This window comes from Solea solea, chromosome 7, assembly GCF_958295425.1.
Source record: "Solea solea chromosome 7, fSolSol10.1, whole genome shotgun sequence".
Lineage (NCBI taxonomy): Eukaryota > Metazoa > Chordata > Actinopteri > Pleuronectiformes > Soleidae > Solea > Solea solea.
In genome coordinates, this window is record NC_081140.1 from 13,081,302 (window position 1) to 13,100,358 (window position 19,057).

At 40.8% G+C, this 19,057-nt stretch overlaps 1 protein-coding gene across 1 annotated transcript; it reads right to left on the reverse strand.

Moving 5' to 3' along the window:
- Positions 1–1,451: 1,451 nt before the first annotated feature.
- Positions 1,452–14,944, reverse strand: stard10 (StAR-related lipid transfer (START) domain containing 10). The gene is made up of 6 exons (XM_058634805.1): positions 14,107–14,944; positions 6,822–6,969; positions 6,560–6,663; positions 4,048–4,165; positions 3,222–3,274; positions 1,452–2,489 (listed from the first exon to the last, which is right to left on the reverse strand). Exons 1-6 carry the CDS (start codon positions 14,263–14,265, stop codon positions 2,283–2,285), a joined length of 789 nt encoding a protein of 262 aa, XP_058490788.1. The 5' UTR covers positions 14,266–14,944; the 3' UTR covers positions 1,452–2,282.
- Between the last annotated feature and the right edge of the window lie 4,113 nt (positions 14,945–19,057).

Sequence of the window (19,057 nt, forward strand, 5' to 3'; positions counted from 1 at the left end):
ATGTAAACAGGAAGATTGCATGAACAATACACGTCATCTGTGACAAGACAGTGACTGGGCAGAAGTGTTATTTGTTTGACTTACAACTTATGGGGTAGAAATTAAGGTCTGGGCCAGAGAGATTAGTTTGAGCAAAAGCAGGTAGATGGGAATAGAAAGAAGATGAAGAACTTGGCAGGTAGAAATTGAAGATAAAAGTTGAGAGATGGGTATAACTAACTATAAAAAGAAAATAAGGCAATAAACCCAAACAAGTGGGAGACCACTGTGAAGAAAAAATGGTACAGGTAATGTTTAGATTGAAAGAGAGGGAAATAAAAGAGGCAGAGGAACTGATGATGATGGGGAAAATGGGGAAGTGAGGAAATTGTGGAAAGGATGAAGAGCAGATAATAAAAGGGTAGAGACAGAGTGAGGGGGAGAACACAGATGAGAGGAGAGGAGAGTGTGGTGGTGATGAGTCATCACCAGGCTCTCAGCCATGGTGGGCCGGGTTGCTGTGGGGGTGGCAGTGTGACACATATGCAGGAAACACATACAGAGGGGTGTTGGCTGTCACGCTGCTCACGTCTCCTCCCACTGCGGGGGAAGGTGGAAGACAATATAGGGATGCCACTGGGACACATAGTCCACATGCTCCCACACGTAGCCCTTTCCTCTGAAGCACACACACACACACACACACACACCACACTTGCACATAATGATGATGGTGAAGCAAAGGGCCTCATTAAAATGCTGAGGATGGATGGATGGATGGATGTTTATATCAAAGGGCGGAGAGAGAGAGATGGTCAGTAGTGCTGTAAGAACAGCGGAGCCTGTGTACAGCTTGTGCCTTTTTGCATCTCTCACATACACCTTTCTGCATCATCCATAATTTATTAAGTGGTCCATATGCAGAAGCGGATGCTGTCAAAAGAGATTAAAGACAGAGGATGACCTGCAAAAATAATTTTAGCTAACGTCGCATGCAAAGTGCAAACAAAAAACGTCATTATTTATCTATAGTGTAGGCTACAATTTCTGTTCATCATCACAGGAAATTAAGCTGTTATGCGCATGGTGCATTTACTATCTGGGCTCTTTAGTGTAATTCCATGTAAGGAAAAAAGGGGTGGGCACACTGCAGTAACTCACTTCAGCTGTGACATGCAAGCTCTCATCCTTCCGTTTCTCGTCGGTGCCGAGTCGACTTCAGAGTTGTCATGCCAACAGATTGGGGATTCTAAATTCTGATGTAGGCCACTGCACTCACACACACACACACACATCGTGTATAAGGTATACACCAGAGACTGAAAAACAAGTTATCAATAGGTGTTTACCTGATGGCAGTATCACCATCACTGAATGAGTGTATGAATAAGGGATTAACCAGTTAATCCAACAGCCACAGACGTCAGCCAAACAAAACAGATACATACAGAAAGAAATAGTCAGACTAACTGTGAAATTTGAAAACCTTTGTAGGAATTTGTATTTAATTTTTAAACTCTACATACATTCATACATCTCTCAAATAGAGGAGCAGACAGTACATGTGAGTGTGTGTGTTAAGTGTAAGTGTAAGTGTGTGTGTGTGTGTGTGTGGGGGGGGGGTTTCAGGTGAAGTTTTGGTGTTCCAGCTGCCTTCTGTACACCTGCATATTAATTATGCAGTGACAAAATGTAATGGAGAGACATAATGTGACGAGAGACAACATGGACATAAACTCTGCGCGTGTGCGCGAGTGCGTAAACGCAGCGTGAATAAAAGGTGTGTGTCGATATGTCTACATACAGGTATGTTCTTATATTACGATATCAGGGCTGCACCACTGTTTCGCCACGAGGAATGTATAATTCTTGATTCTCCTGTTCATATTGTGAACGACAACAGGGCATTTCATCAATGAATCTTGGCGGAAAACATATTTTGCTGTGATGGTCTGCATAGGTCCACATTAGAAAATCTTGACCGACATGTTTAATACTAATGTACTGATATGTAAATACAAGTAGTCCACTGATATTCACGAGTCCCCATGTGAATGGGTGGATCTGAATTGCATGATTGCGCGTGTTATAAATGTTTGGGATTAAGATGGTGAAGTATGAGTTGACTGGTGAAAATACATACATACTATATACACGTCTGCATGTGCAAATGTATGTACAGTATGTAACCAATGTCTACGCGCATGTACACACACATACATAGTCATGTATTCATGCCAGTGTGTGTGTGTGTGTGTGTGTGTGTGTGTGTGTGTGTGTGTGGGTGTGTGTGTGTGTGCACATTAGTCGCTGTCTTCTCTCTCCTGGGCCTCAGCCAGAGAGCTCTCATCGATATTCTCCAGACTCTCCGCACGCTGGATGCTGAGCTCAGAGAGTGGGATGCTGGGAAGTGTAGTCTGCTCTGGGTAGAGCCATGGTTTGAAGTTGGGGTTGTGTCTCTGCTTCCACTCAGAATACTTCAAACAGGCTTTGTTGATCCTCTTCATTGCCTTGATGGAATAAAGAGATATTTGTGTTACATTTATTAGACACATTTGTCCATTTTCATTAAAGAGAATACAGACCTGAAATTCTTAACTACTAATTCTTAAAAATTATTTATTGGTGCCCCATGGGGCAATTTAAGGGCAAGTGGGTCAGCAAACAACAACAATAATTAGAAGATGTCATCTCAAGGATTAAGTAAAAGTGAGAGTGCATTCATCAAGAGAACTGGCCATTTCTTGAACTGTTACTGTTCACCAGTGCAAAACCTTTTCATGTTTGTTTTACATACACACACTATATAGACCGCTCATAGAGAATGTGACTGGGATTATTAATAATCTTAAAGGCATTTCTGAGGTCTTGTTCTGAATTAAGATGCAGGAACGATAACAATAAATCAACAGTATGGCAGTATTTATATATTGACTAGACATGTGAATGACAAAATAGAACTCCCTAGATTAGTCATACTAAGTCATCAGCATGGACATTCTCAGTTTTTTATGAGCTTATATTTTCCATCATCCATCCATCATTAAGAGATTCCTCTTTCTCTCACTCTCTCTCTCGCTCGCTCTCTCGTCAACAAACCTACACATATCCTCAAACAGAGACAGTGATCCATTGTATGAGTGAAGATTTTAAACATATATAAAATGTGTATATTAAATAGAGCAGTGTCTGTGGATAAACACACACTCGCAGAATAATATTTCAATGTGCAAATGACTTACACTGGGAGCAAATAAGTGAGAAGATTTGTTGACAACCCACTTGGGTAATGAACCTGCAAAAAAGAGAAAGAGTGAGCAACAGCAGCAAACAAGAACAATGAGAAATATAATATAAATATAATTTATTTTAATATATAAAAGAATGAAGAGTAAAGTGCAGCTTTTATCTCTCTCTCACACACAAACACACACATACGCAGGTATGCGCAGCTTCTTTGACACTGCATTGACCTCCATTCATTATCTTCTGCCACAATTTGGTCTCCATGAGGACTACTGCTCCTGACAAGGTCATTGTTTACACCAGAAAACACACACACACACACACACACACACACACTACATAAGAGTGATATAAGAAACTCCCAGTCACCTCAGATAGTGAATTGATAGAAAATGACACCAAAAAAGAAGAAGGGAGAGAAAAGAGGAAGTAGGACAGAGTGAGAAAGTCCTTCATATGGTTACTATGGCAACTCATTTTGACAAAAGGGCAGAAGAATTAATCATTCATTAGAAGTTTGAGCATGCTTTGAGCACCTGTGTGTGTCTGTGTCTATTTATTTACCTCTTTAGGACCTTTGGTCACAGAAACACTGACCTTGTCAGGACCAGTAGTCCTAAAGGAGACCTTCTGAGGAAGTTTTCAACTGTGTTTAAGTTAAGGTTAGGATAAGGTTTGATTATGTCAAGATTAAGGATATGGCTTTGGGGTGTGCAAGTAATTTGGAAGTCAAAGCACAGCTAGCTGCAGTGCTTGTCCTTGTGCGCTGATTACTGCTGCTTTTACCTTTCATGTGTGTTCGAGTGCATCTGATTTTCCTACCTCGTGGATCTATGTGGGCCATGTAGGTGAGGGTACAATGGTTGGGTCCTTGGGTCTGTATCATGTAGCCGGTCTGAATGGACACAGCTCGCACTAACCCCTTTTTCGGTGGGTATTTCTGTAACACACACACACATACAAAAACAATAAAACATCATCCTGAAGCATGGCATGTAACAGCCTAGTGTTCTGTCAAAGTGTCCTTCAAGGAACAAGGAACGCTTAATTCACATTGCTAGCTAATTTGATTCATTTATTGATTCGTACGCCTTACATCTGAAGCGATGTGAATACAAATAATACACACATGCATCCGCAAGCACAGGCCCGCAGATACAAATGCTACACAGCAGCAGTGTTATTTAAACACCTGCTTTGTAAACATTTATAAACGTATCATTTATAAAAGTATAAGCAGTAGTACTAGCACTGGAATTTGGCATGGGCATGAATAGCCAATGATTTGTTTGTGACTGATCATAATCAAATTAAACCGTTTTTAAAAAAAAAATGAAAATGAAATCAATAATTAAATAGATAAATGATTTCCTTGTTATCACAAGGCAACAGCAACAACAAGTATTGAGCTAGTGGATTGCATGTGTGCCTGCAGAAGTGATGAAACAGAGGTTTCTTGAATGCATGTTGAAACTTTTCTCAAAAGTACATTTGAAGTATTAGTTTACTTATGAAAAGTCTCTGTATTGTCGTGTAGCACACGCCTATTGGGGAAACAAAACAGACAATTTTATGACGCCAATTTGGGTTATGATAACATGCAGTGCACCTGCTATTTTTGACATTACATGTAGAATATATACAGCCATGCTAACATGCTCTATGAAGCCACACAAAGGCCACAGTGGTGGCCTGACGTTAATGTAAAGTTGGTGAGATTGTTAGTAGTTAGACAGGTAATGGGGGCCAAATATGACCTGATGATAAAACAAGTGATTCTTATTCATTCTGCGAGAGAAGAGTCAGTCATCACATGAGGATATGACACTAAAAAACAGAAATGTCAGGGAATAAACAAAATCAGCAGACCTCATCGTCTAATGACCTTCAATATCAATATGAACCTGTATCTACCCAGTAGTTTGATAAAGTAGCACTACATTAATATATATATGCTTCTCTTAGATATACATTAGATTTGGGGCCCACCTTTTAAAAAGTAACAAACTACAATGCTAATCCTAAATGCAAATTCGTGCATAGTACAACTTTCCTGACAGTTTTTACTTCCATATTTGTCTATATTTAAAACATATACACACACAACTCTTATGCAACTATAAGTAAAAATTCTGTGAATCTCCTGGGTCTCTCTACCTACCCAGTCGCTGCTAATGAAAACTATCGCAGGCTACTCAGTGGAAAGTGTTGCAGTGGCACAGGAAACATATCAGGGGAAAATGGCAGCTGGATCACGAACACTGATAATCTTTCAAACCTTTCTAAATGTATGTTAAAAACGGAATTGTTATTAGTCCTGGACAACAGCACGGTACACTATGAGTGGACTGACTCCTGCAGAGGTCGTATAAACTCAGTATCCACTGTAACTGTCACTGTACTCCTCCACAAGGAGAAGTAAAGTCAAATAGGCTACATCTGATTATTGAGAGTGACCTGAGCTAATCACAAACATTCCATTATGTCCGTAACAACTCACTGACGGAGGAATGCGGAAGGCGAGACGGAAGTCTAACAGCTAACAGTCACATGAGAGGTCTTATCCTTTTATAAACATGATACTGATGAGGGAAACTGGGACTGAGGAACAGAAAGGGAAAAACAGACGCACAGTAGCAAGAGAGAGGTAGAAGATGAAAAAGTAATCCACACGTGCAAAAAGTAGAAATGGAGAAGACAAATGTAATGAAATTCACGCTTTAAGACGCATTGAAAATAGTTTTTACCATTTTATGGCACTGTATTGACAGTTGTTTTAGCCTTTGAGAGAGTGGTGAGGAGTATAAGCTTTAAATTGCTAATGGCTGTCCTCATCTTCTAGTTGGACGAAGAAACACAGAATGGAAGCCAAAATGAAGGCAGAGATTTCAAGCCTGATTCCAAACTGATTGTGACTTACATGGTCACACTTTCTCTAAATAGACGATGATGTTATTTGTTCTGCAAATAGACGAAGATGTTATTAATCCTTCCTTTGGCTTAAACTTTGCGTGAACTGAAGCAGTGGCAGCAGGACAGCGGTACGTGGGTGCTCTCTCGTTGGAAAGACGACAAACTGTTTAGCCATCCTGGAAGTAGTAGCTCTTATATTTGGCGACTTTAAAGTGACTAACCCACACTGCTTTGTGTCGCCGTCTCTCCGCAGTGCAGTGCATGCAGCACAATGCCGTGAAGCCAAACAGAATAAAAGTTCTCTGCTCAGCAACTGTGCAAGTCATTTGTTTGCACCATTGAACAGCAATGTGCAGAGTTAGAGGAGAGGTGAACACGCAGAGTGTGTGTGTGTGTGTGTGTGTGTGTGTAGGCTACTCACTGCATGTTTAACAGAGTAGTTCATGATAATATAATCTTTCCCTATTGGCAGCCAGGAGCGAAGTGTGATGACGTCACGGTCCCGAAGAGGCTGTGGACACTTCCCTGTTGACAAGTAAACATTATAATCAAAAGATAAATCTGGTGAACACAACGCTGCAGATGTGCAGTTTTGTGCATCTGCATCACTTCACAGCCCCAAAACACATCACATTAGTGATGAATGAGGAGTGCGTGTGTTTACATGTGAATGTGTTACATACATGAGTAATAACCAACATCCGCGTTGACTGTGAGTTTGCCTATATCGAAGGTCTCGATAACATTTTTGTCCCATTTCCTTCTGTATTCGATGTCATGGAGCACATCGTACATGGTCTCGGCTGACACGTCCTTGCTCACCATCCGACACTGGAACAGAGGTACAGAGAGAAAGTTTTAGTCACGCAATGTATCGAAAACAGCTGAATTGTCATCTGCACTATTCTATTAAACTGATCTTTGCAATATGTCCAAATGCAAGCATTGCAGGAAAATCCATTCAATTTTAATGAAGCTGCATCCCATAGGTTCCCAGTGAAGTGCTGCACCATTGTGGAAGAGAGCGATGGAGTTCACTGTGATATATGCTGACATAGCATGGTGCGATACAAAAAAAACAAACAAACTCAGGAGCGCACACATCAAAGACGAGCACAACATTCAGCTGCTGATCTCATGTGCAAACATGAGGGGTTAAGAGGGTGGATCAAGATGTACGTGTTGAGGGATCCTGCACATATTCCGTTTCATAATCATACGCGAGAAGTATGATTACTGACATGTAAATGATTAGACATGAGGTGAGAGAGAGAGAGAGAGAGAGAGAACAGACCACATATGAGTCATTACTAGACCTGAGCTCTTAAATGGAAAACAACAAATTCTGAACAGGCCAGAGATGGACACACTGACACACAGCTTGTCAAATGGTTGTGAGAATGAAGAAGTCATTCTTTAAAAGCTACACATGATCACACAGATCCACTCCTATTTCAGTAAAAAAAATATATATTCCTGTACACCATAAATGAGAGTATTTGCTCAGCTTAAATTAAGCCTATTTAAACAATAATAATAATAATAATAATAATGAAAGTTATAGACTTGCATCCATTTTTCCTCAAGCAAGTAAAGCAAGTGTAAAGTACTGTACATATGTATAATCTGTTGTTTACCCTTGTATAGGTGTGTCCCATCTTATTAATGAATCCATGGGGAAACCTACGTCAGGTTCACAGTAGATGGCAGCCCCATAGTAAATTTGTTACTACGGTTACAATTGTCAGGGGGGATTAATAATAACAGGAGTCTTAGTAATAACAACAAGGAGAACGAGAAGGATTTCAAAGAGAGAAAGGCTGAGATAAAGGTGTGGAAGGATAAAGAAGCACATGAGGAGAAACATAAACACTGACAGCAAGTAAGGGTACGAGAGGACCCTGATGATTTTAAACAAATCATTCCAGAAGGTTTATAGCTTAGTTTGTCACATCATCTTGTTTGTAGTGATCCTCATGGGCTTAGTTTAAGAAAATGATCACAATCTTTCTTCACAGCTGTTTGAAAACAAGGTCGCTGGGTCTCCTTCACTAGAGCAACAACACAGTAAAACATTATGTTCTCAGATATAGAGCACAGAACATACACTCGCAATTTAAAGTATTTCTCATGTGACAGTGACAGCAACATGACGCTCTGGGCTAAATGCAGAACGCTAAGCTGCTATGATAGTGAGCAGTCCCAGATCATAAGTCATAAAAGTGAAATTACTGATGAAACACACAGACGTCAACTGTCAGCCCTCCATATCCACACAGTCAAAACGAAAACCAAACTCATCACAGAAGATCCAACCCGGCTCTTACCATCACACTGCCGTTATAAAATCCTACAATAACTCATTCATAACCCCACTTTGATGAACAGTGCACATATTCATGCCTTTTAGTCTCATTTTTAAAATGTCTTTCTAAAAATTCTTAAACATCTAGAATATTTGCAATACTTTTTCGAGTATTGTCCCACATATATATATATATACACAAACACATATCACATCTGTGTAGCAAATTCACCAGTTTGAATTTTTATCAATAACATCTAATAAATAAATAAATAATAACATTTTAGTAAATGCATCATGAAGAAGAAGAATTCATTCATTTCTTTGGAGATTTTAGTTCAACGGGAGCATAAGTGACACATAATGACATACTAAAGAGAAAAGAGGGAGGCTAAAATTAAGGATGAGGAACGCACAGAAAGTCTCCCTTTCAGGCACAAAAGACCCAAATTAAGAAAAGTTAACTAGGGTAAATGTATAACTCACAGCTGTCCTACTTTGATGCCACTTGTTCAAGAAGTCTTTTTGTCACAACATGTGAATACAAATGTTCATAGTTTGTACCAACAATGACAATGTGTGCACTGCCACTGTTGTTAAAATCAACTTCATTTAAAGCCAAAGTCAAGACACAGAGTCTCACGGGGAGTCACAACAACAGCCATGATGTGTCACTAAAGACACCAGAAACACTAGATTGATTAGATCTCTGAACACTAAACTGTCAGAACTGGCAGAAGTGCTGAATCAGAAGGGGGAGGGAGGATAATACAGACTGAATGACAAAATGATAGACTTTGAACATTTATAAATGTCAGAAAGTGGCTCAGGGAACCAGTGTTAGCCAATCAACCAATCAATAGGGCTCTGTTTAGGAGGTATAGTGACACTGACACAGTATTATCTAATAAACATCGGAAAGTGTCAGTTAAACGCCAGTTATTCATATTCAAATTTCGAAAAGAGACGGCTGCCATGTCGCTTCAGCAGCACTCAAGGAAGGCAAATAATACTGAAGGACAAGCCAGCGACAGGCCACGTAGGCCAAATAAAGCCACATGCTACCATAAAAACAGCATGCATGTGGTTACATCACTGGGCAAAGAGTGTGAACAGACAAGACAAACATGTGAACAGGACAGAGTCACAAAAAGATCCTTAACTGGCTACAACACATCGAGCATAGAGTATTTCATAGAAATACAGCTAAAGCTACAGGTAAAGCACCTGTGAGGAGCGCCTCTCAAGTTTGACCCGAGTAAATAAAATGTAGGTCAAATTTGTTGGCAACATCTTAACTTTGTTATCTTTGTTAACGTCTAATGAGTGTGTGTGTGGGTGAGTGGATAATCCAGTAGAGTCTACAAACAGCATTTTTGCTTGAAATGTCCATCCCTTGTGCAGACTGACAGTTCAGAGAAGACAACAGAAAACAAAGGATGTGTTGTATCCATGGGCAAACTGAAACGGGAGAGCAGCAGGAGGAGGAGGAGGAGGAGGAAGGAGAACAAATACAAAGGCGAAAGAAGAGAATCGTTGGGAGCAAACAAGCGTCAGCACAGAATGAGGACGTACAGCACAGCTGAGTACATGTGTGCGTAATTCGTTTATACGCTAATTCAGTAAGCTAAACTATGATCGAGGGGAGAGGCGGGTGAACGAGGGTTCAGAAAAGTAAAGCAGACCTGGAGGGAGACAAACGGACAGACAGGTCTGTCACCAGAGGAACGACCGGCGTGTGCAGCTTTGTGAAGTTGTTACACCAAGCGTGACTTCACCGACTGTGCCCACTGTCCACTCAGAGAACCCAATGACCCGTGACCACGATTCATTCAACCCACTCCACCCACTTTCCATTCTCCTTTATTGCACGTCTCACCTACTCTTGTTCTCTCCACCGGACTCGCTTTCCCCTGCCTCCCTCCAGCCTGTCAGCTCTCATCATTTGCTCTCCTAAGTGCTGACACATGATAGTCGAAGACAATTACAGAAAAAACAGAGGGGGGGTGAGCGTGTGACTCAGTGAGCCAGGCTTCCCTCTGTGTCAGCAGAGGAGAAGGTGAACCCTGGAGTGTGTGTGTGTGTGTGTGTGTGTGTTAGAGATGCTGCAGGAGAAGCTGTGAGCCTCTGACAGTTTGACTATTAAACTATTAAAGAAAACAAAACTGTCTCCACATAAGCACACATACACACTGCACAGTGCGTGTGTGTGTGGTCCACACACACACCATCAGTCGGGGTTGTCACAAAGAAAAAAAGAAAAAAAAATATATATATATACATATACATATATATATATATATATATATATATATATATATATATATATATATATCATGAAGATGACGATGGTGGCGGGTTGATGATGAGTGATTGCAGCTGTGATAACAGTGGGATCTAAAAGCTATGATTGGTGAATATAGCAGTGGCAATGATTGCGATGATAATTACACTGCTAATGATAATGATGATTGCCAGTCTGTTGTCTCTCTCATCACCTGATTTGCATGGACACTGTTTTTGTTTCTTGTTCCTGACATTAATGTTTTAGGAAAGAGACAAGGTAAACCAGGAACAGAGGCTGGGATCATTCTCAACACTGTCGTTAATCATTTGACATCAACTATGACATAGGCGTACACCCTGGTCAGGTCACCTGTCCATCCTCAACACAGTCAACACAGTCACATCATGGGGACTTCAAAAATCGAGTCACTATAATGCACAGTAAACAACTACATTTTAAGGGGAAGACATGTTTGGTATATAAGGCCAGAGTAAGTCTCCAGGAAAGAAATTAAAAGTAATGTCCTCTGAAGTCACAGAAACCAGTGTGTGTGTGTGTGTGTGTGTGTGTATACTTTCTACGTCTACTGTTTGCAGAGCTGTCATGAGGTAACACACCTGTCCTGTATGAAAAAGCATGAATAAGCAAAACCTTAACTTCTGAGCACACACAGACACCCACACACACACACACACACATACACTCCATCTATCCCACACCTCACCTTGAGCATACAGGATATAGCCTGAGGACCCACACAGGCAAATGAGGCTGATTCACAAAAATCTGATTAACCTGCCCACACACAGGTAAAATGACAGAGGGGGGGGGGGGGGGGGCTGAGAAAAGCCCTCTGCGTTTGTGGCCCCATGCACACACACACACACACACCAATGCATGCGTGTGCACACACACACACACACACACACACACACACACACACACACACCACTTTGTTAAACAAAGTAAACACCTGGTGGCTCACTCACAGTCCTCAGATCCGCATACACCAGCAGGAAAGCAAACACACATTAATCCAGAGAATAATGTGCCCTGTTTCTATCTCTTTACATATTAGCTCATATTAGCCGGACTAACTGACAGTTATCCGATGTTCAGGTCAACACTAATCAGATTATAAGTAGTGTAAAGGTATAGGAAGAACTGTCAGCTCCAAATCTGCCTCCAAGTAAAACTGTCAACACAACAAGAGGTTTTGAGACGGTAAAGTCAGTTTGGTTATCAGCCAACATCTGAGACTGTCGTCAGTATATATTATGATGTGATATAACCAGATCTATTTTTTCTCAATTGACTTTACAATAAAGCTGCAACTAATGATTATTTTCATAATCCATTAATCGCTCGATTATTTTCCTGCATATGGTGATGTTCTCAAATGTCTCGTTTTGTCCACAAACCAAAGTTATTCAGTTTTAATCATTTCTTTGCTGTGTGGAGCAAAGAAACCAGAAAATATTCACATTTAAGAAGCTGAAAAATCAGAAAACTTGTTTGAATTCTTTTTTTTTATAGATGACGATTCATTTAGTCATCGATTAATCGAGTAATTCTTTCAGCCCTACATTACAAATTCAGCAGGATATAAAAAATACAGAGCAGACAAATAAGCTCATGAACTAAAATGTGGCATAACTACAATAACCGATAATCGTTTTAATTTTACTAAGAAGGCTTTAGAATTAAAAAGGGAAACTGACGCTCCTTTATACAATAACTACATTGACCTTAAACAAGTTCTACAGTTATTTATTCCTATTCCGTGAGCTGATGACATGTGAACAGAGCATCTGAATTTGTTTTGTCCTCTGGGCTAATGTCCCAGAACACGAACAAAGCAATATTAATGACTGTGGTCAAATATAGTGTCGTGTAAAATGGTACGCAGCAGTTTTTCAGGGTTTTTTTCTGCTATTTGAATGAAAAACCACCTTCTTTACTCATCAAGTTTTATCTTATCTAAACTGTAAACAGGAAGAACTTTTTTTGGAGCACTGTTGTTAAACTTTAACACATTAAGCTAAGAAAAGCAGCCACCCAATAGAATATTTAAATCCACTGATCAGTTTTCTATATTACAAGGGACATTAGGTTATCCTGACCTTATATATTAAAAAGAAAGGGCTCTTCTCCAAAATCTAATAATAAGCTGTGTGCAAATCTAATTCCACAGATGTTAACATATGAGCTACTCACGATAAAAGATTTGAGAATAGTTTTAGTTGCAGAAGATGATGCGTCCCTGGAGAATTAAACCTGCCTCCTGGGGCTTTTACGCCGATGTTTCCTTATACAGATACAACAGACACTAAAATGTGAGCTGAACTGTATGTTTCCACTGAGTGAGACTGTGAAATCTACTCTTTGTGGTTTGGAGAAGCCTCTGTGCAGCAAAGATTGGCATTAAAAAAACATTGTCAGCAGTTTGAATCATTTGGGAATTTAGAGAGAACGTGGAACTGGGAATGGAAAAGCAATAGAGTAGGCAAACCGAGTGAGCGTTGTTTTCACATATTTCAATGACTTTTTAACTCTTGATGTGTTGCAAAGCATTATCCAATACTGACCCTCATGTGGAGGATAAAGCGGTAGAAGAGTGAGTGTGTGACAACGGTACAGCTCCGTCACAGTACAGTTTAAGTGAAAAATGAAAAACATATCAGCAGTAAAGATTATCCTTCCTTTCAGATCATCTACTGAGGTCGCGCGATCAGACTGACACACAGGATTCTAAAAACAACTGTCACACATTCTGTTTAATTAATGGTCCTGTGTTATACCTTAGGTAGAAATGACAGGGTAGTTAAGAGTGTGACCGACCACCCAGTCTACAACATTACTCAACAACAGGTTGATTTCAACAGGTATCTTGGTTTACAGGGTTTTTTTCCCCCTCATTCTTTAGCTCTTTAAGTGTATTCACACAGGTGCAATATGAAACTCATTTGCTATTTCTTATTTATTGTGTTGCGACACTTCCAGGTGTGCGTGAGTTTATGAACTTTACTCCATGTGTGTGAGAACACAAAGAGACAGTCATCTGCAAAGGTGACAGTACACTGCAGACTCTCTCTTAATCTACTGCATGACTGTGTCTCAGCCACAACATGCCAAATAACAAATATCTAATAACCAATATATATATCTAATACTGCTGTGGTTATTTAGTTTGTGTATTGTCATTGTGATGTTTGCCACATTGTTTTGCAGCTGTTGTAGCACTTTTGCTCAACAGACAACATCTCTTTGAGGGCAATAAAGTAGCCTTCATTTGATTTAAACTTGCACGATATACAGTTGACTTGAAATGCTGAGGGTTATAATTTCATATCTGTGTGATTTAAAGCAGCCTCACCTTGATTTTGTGGACGGACTTCCCTTCTTCCAGACCCTGGGTCCACACCGTGATGCCCCCCTTGTTGCAGCTCATGCTCCAGCCTTCCTCGTAGAGACACTCGGCCTTGAAGCTGGCGAACGCCCGGTCGTCCGGGATGGTCACCGTGTGTCCAGACATGGCTTACTGTTACTGGGGGGTGAAAGTGGGAGGAGGACAGAGGGGAGCGGGGAGTGGAGGGGTATGAAGAGACTCCTGCTGGGCCCCGAGGAAACGTACTTTGATCCGTGGAAGCAGAGTGCAGCCTGAGAGAGCCGTGCTCCACCTTCTCTTCTCCTTCTTCTTCTGCGGGATGAACGCGTCTAATTCAATTTCCTCCTTGGAAGAAGCCGCACCGCGTCTTGTGATGGTCTGTGTGCGCGTGAGTAGGTGCGAGCGTGCGTGCGCGCCTCCTCCTCCTCCAACAACAGCCCACCGCAACCAAGCTCCGCACAATTTAAACACGCGAACACCTAGGTGTGAGCGAGCGCAAACCCGCACAGGTGAGAGCGCACGAAAATCAGACAACGAAATGTCCAAATTGAAGAAAAACGAATGGGTGAAATGTGCCTTTAAGGCAGTTTATACCGGCAGTGGAATAAGTTTGAGCAGTTTACACCAACAGCTGCTTCTCTGACAAACCACGTTTCCGCCTCTCTCGCGCGCTGTCTCTGAGCTGTTGTTCGGTCTTCTTTCTTTCTTTCTCTCTCTCTCTCGCTCTCTTCTCCTTCTTCTTCCTCTTTTTCGTGGGCTTATAAAGAATAGAAGCGTCTCTCCATCGCTGCGTCTCTGCTGTGGCAGGTGGAGGTGGAGGAGGAAGAGGAGGAGGAGAGAGGCTGAGCATGCAGCAGACGCAGAGGTGGGAACGCCTCCTCGTGCTGCCTTCAGGTGCTCGTCGTAAAACTCGCAACCGCTTTCAGAATAACAAGGAGGACGTACAGTGGAAAAAATACCTTGAAAACGCTGCAAAACTTGCAAGAAACAGAAACTATACCCATCATATATGTTATTGCCCACATATATTATACTGACAATTAACTACAGACACGACAGCAAGTGCTATAAAATATTAGGCTAATGACTTGAAATATGCAACCCAGAGCCACTGAATGTGACCCAATGGTTGCTAGAAAAGAAAAGAAAAGAAAATTGTTTATTTATATAGTACTCTGTATGGCTGTAATGTTTACAGAATTACAGGGGGTATTCTTCATGTTTTTTGTGCTGTGACATTATCTCTAGGACAAATATGACAAAATAAAAACTGTTCACAAAAGTTGACCAAGTGAAAGCACGCTTGTAAAAATGTTTCAGCAGGAAAAGCTGCAAGTGGTAATGATAACTGATTAACTATGGCTCTGTTCAGTTCATTTAAGTCAGGACACTGCAACAAAGAAGCAGCATGTACTCTGAAACAGAGGCAGCTCAATGGAACTCAATGGGTTTTTTCTCTTATTTACTGCTTACTCCTGAAAACAGTGCAATCAAATATACCAATAGACCACACAATACAAACCAACAAATACAAGAAAAGTTAAGAATGATTTTTATTTTTTATTTTCTTACCTTTGTGGCACTTGTTTGCCACTGTAGGCAACTATACGACATAACAAACAAAAAGTCTCCAATAGTCTTGTCATTGGTAAACAATTAGTCAGTTTAAATATTAGGTTAAAACAATTCCTATATTTATGTTCTCACCCTTGCCTAAGAGTGTGGCAGATAATATTTTGATATTTTATGTGGCAATACCTTAATATACAACAAAGTAAATATCGTGCAGAACAAACTCCTGTATGCGCAATACACTTCCCCACAGAACGTGAACGCAACCCGGGCTGCCAGCCATGCAGACAAACCTCTCAGTGAAGTCGTTGGTTCACGGAGCAGCGGGTGCGCGCCTGGCTCCCTTTGGCTGACGTGTAAAGTAACTGAGAGTCTTTCCCTCTCGGTTTGCCATGACTCCTCATGAAGTGCTCACTGATGAACAATAATGATGTCATTTATTTGTAAGTGTCACTACTTACTATCCAGTCTGTTATATTCTCTGACTCAGTTTATCACTCGGTCTGCCCAGTCAGCCTCTGCCTTCATCTCTATATCTTACCAGAAAATGACTTTAAGTTCAAGTCACTTTTTATAATAAAATAAATAAAGTAAAAATAAAAGTCTTAAGAATATGACATTTGATGTACTTAAGTATCAAAAGTAATTCATCCATCCATCCATTTTCTACTGCCTTATCCTCCACAAGAGGGTTGTGGGGGTGCTGTGAGTAAAAGTGAGAAGTAAAGATTGAGCCGTGGTAGCTCAGTGGTAGGGCATGGTGTCTTTCAACTGGAAGGATGTAAGTTCAATTCCTGGTTTTGCTAGTTTATATGTGTCCTTGAGCAAGACACTTAACCCCATGTTGTAGTGTGTGAATGGGTAAATGGCAAAACTGTGGTGTAAAGCAGCTCATCAAGACTGGAAATGCACTATATAAATACAGACCATTACCAACTCTTCTTCTTGATTTTATTTGGTAGTAACAAGTAACAAAGATAGAAAGGATGGTGGAGTAAAAGTAAAAGTTTCTAGAAATATAAATAGCAAAGTAAAGTACACATACGTGAATTTTGTACTTGAGTATTTGTACTCCTTCAGGTTCATAAAATTGCACCTTTCCTTTTCTTCCAGGAGTCACATATTCTTTGAAGTTCATGCAGACTTATCAGCCTGTGCAGCTACTCAAACCTACATGGTCGTCACTTGTTATGAGCACACACACAATGGCCACTACACCACTATATAACCAACACAGAATAACTTTTTCGTTTTCATTTTTTCATTATTAAACCTGAGCGAGATAACATCAACAACAGTTACAAAACTGGATGCCACGACCAACAATTACACCACAATTAATTGGTGTAATTAAAAGACCTGTGGAGGATCCCCCAGGCAAGGTTGAGCTTTTCATGTACAACACCCTTCAAAGTCCGGCTAACCTGGCTAGATGGTTTGCTCAGAAGAGAGCTGGCCTGTGTGGAACGGCACATGCTCTGCAGCTGTAAGATTGTCTTGCCACACAGCTGATTCAGGTGGCAGCACGACCTGGTAATAAGGAAGTTGGCAATAAGAGAACCTGAGAGTCTCACAATACAGCCAAGCCCAATGCCAGCAGAAGCGTATATTCCACACAGTGCATTCTGCACAGAACTGCCCCACTCAGAGCAGAACAACAGTTCAGGTCCCAGGAGGTGAGTGGTCAATGAGAGCTGACCTCAACTCACAGCTGAAGTTTCCCATGGTTATCACCTCCACCACTCTGGGACCTGACATCATCCTGTTGTCGGAAGCTGAGAAGACAGTCCTGAATTTCCCCTGTGAAGGACCCCGAATGAACCAGAATGTCACCAGGGAGGCTGGAGAGCAACGACCTACCCAGTGGAAGTTGGCTGCCTAGGTTTTGTAGGGCTTTCAATCAAGTGCTTCCACAGAGTCATCAGGTACACAGCCAAATCCTGGAAATCTATCAAAGGTATGTCAGAAGAAGCGGAGAAGGGACATTTCTGGTTCTACGAAAGAGACTGGGGTACATAGTAGAACCTAAATGTGTCAAAAATCCAGGTGCAGGGAGTAACAGGGAGGGTCAGGGACACCCCTGACTGTTGCCCTACATCCTAAGATGACCTGCAAATAAAGGGGCAAAACATCAAGGAAGGATAGCTCTCAGCTGACCCTGCAGCTGGTACCCAGGAACAGGCGGAGGTGGGACAAGTGCAAATGCTTTACAGGGAATTACACCACGTGTAAATACAGCACAACAGATATCTTTCTTTGACAAACACACATTAACAACATTACCTGAGGCTGCAAACCAGCTCCAGGTCTCTGCTGTTATACATACTGGCTCATGAGATCAGCATACAGAGACTTTACTTGGGGGTAGGGTAATCAGACTCATCTATTTTTGCTAACCATTTGGGGTCTGTGTTGTCTGCCTCAAGCCATAACTGTTGACTGTAACAGTGGCTGTACTGACAATGCTTAAAATCAGCTATAGGCCTAAACATATCAACAGGTTAGTGTGTGTGAATTGAGCTGTATTTTCTGGTGAGAGTGGATTTATTGTCTACAATATTAAACCACTCCTGGAGCATTTAGATGAGACGACTGATAAAGGTGCCTACCAGTGTATCTATGATGTCAGAGCATGTTGAGTCACATATTGTGAGGCCCAGTGAGCCTGAATTGTATTTCAGTTTCAATAAAATACAATTTTCAACAACACAGTGTTTCCATTATTACACTGTGACAGCCATAGAGCTGCAGATGATGACAAGAAAATCTATCACTGCTTTCTCAAGATTCCAGACTCACCAGTGATCCAATTAAAATAGACATTCTTCTCTGTAACTCATATACAATTTTTTTTAATACATTTAATTATGGTATCTGCATAATTGCCTGCTGCAACATAACATCAGTAGTATACATTTTATTATCTGATGCTTTATTTATCTGGATTCCTTCCCCTCCACTTTGAGGGTGTGCATTTGTGTATGATGGGCAAGTTTTGTTCTTTCTGATATGGGAGCTGTTTATGATTTCATGTCTAATGAGTTTTCCTCAATAAATAATCTTTTTTAGCTTACATGTTCCCCTCTGCAGTTACAAAAAAGCAGGTAAAGCATAAAAACACCCACATTAATAGATTAATAAATGAGTGTGTTTAAACAGTTTAACTGACATTGTTCACAGGATATCACAGTTAAACAGAAATGAACTGTTCCTCATGATGATTGACGCCAACTTTCTCTTATGCTCCCCCTTTATCGCAACAACACAGCTTTTCACATGATGGATGATTAGCAGAGACAAGGAGGCAATAAATTAAAAGAAGCTATGGTAAATATTTCAGAAATAGTAAGGTCACTTATTTCTCTCT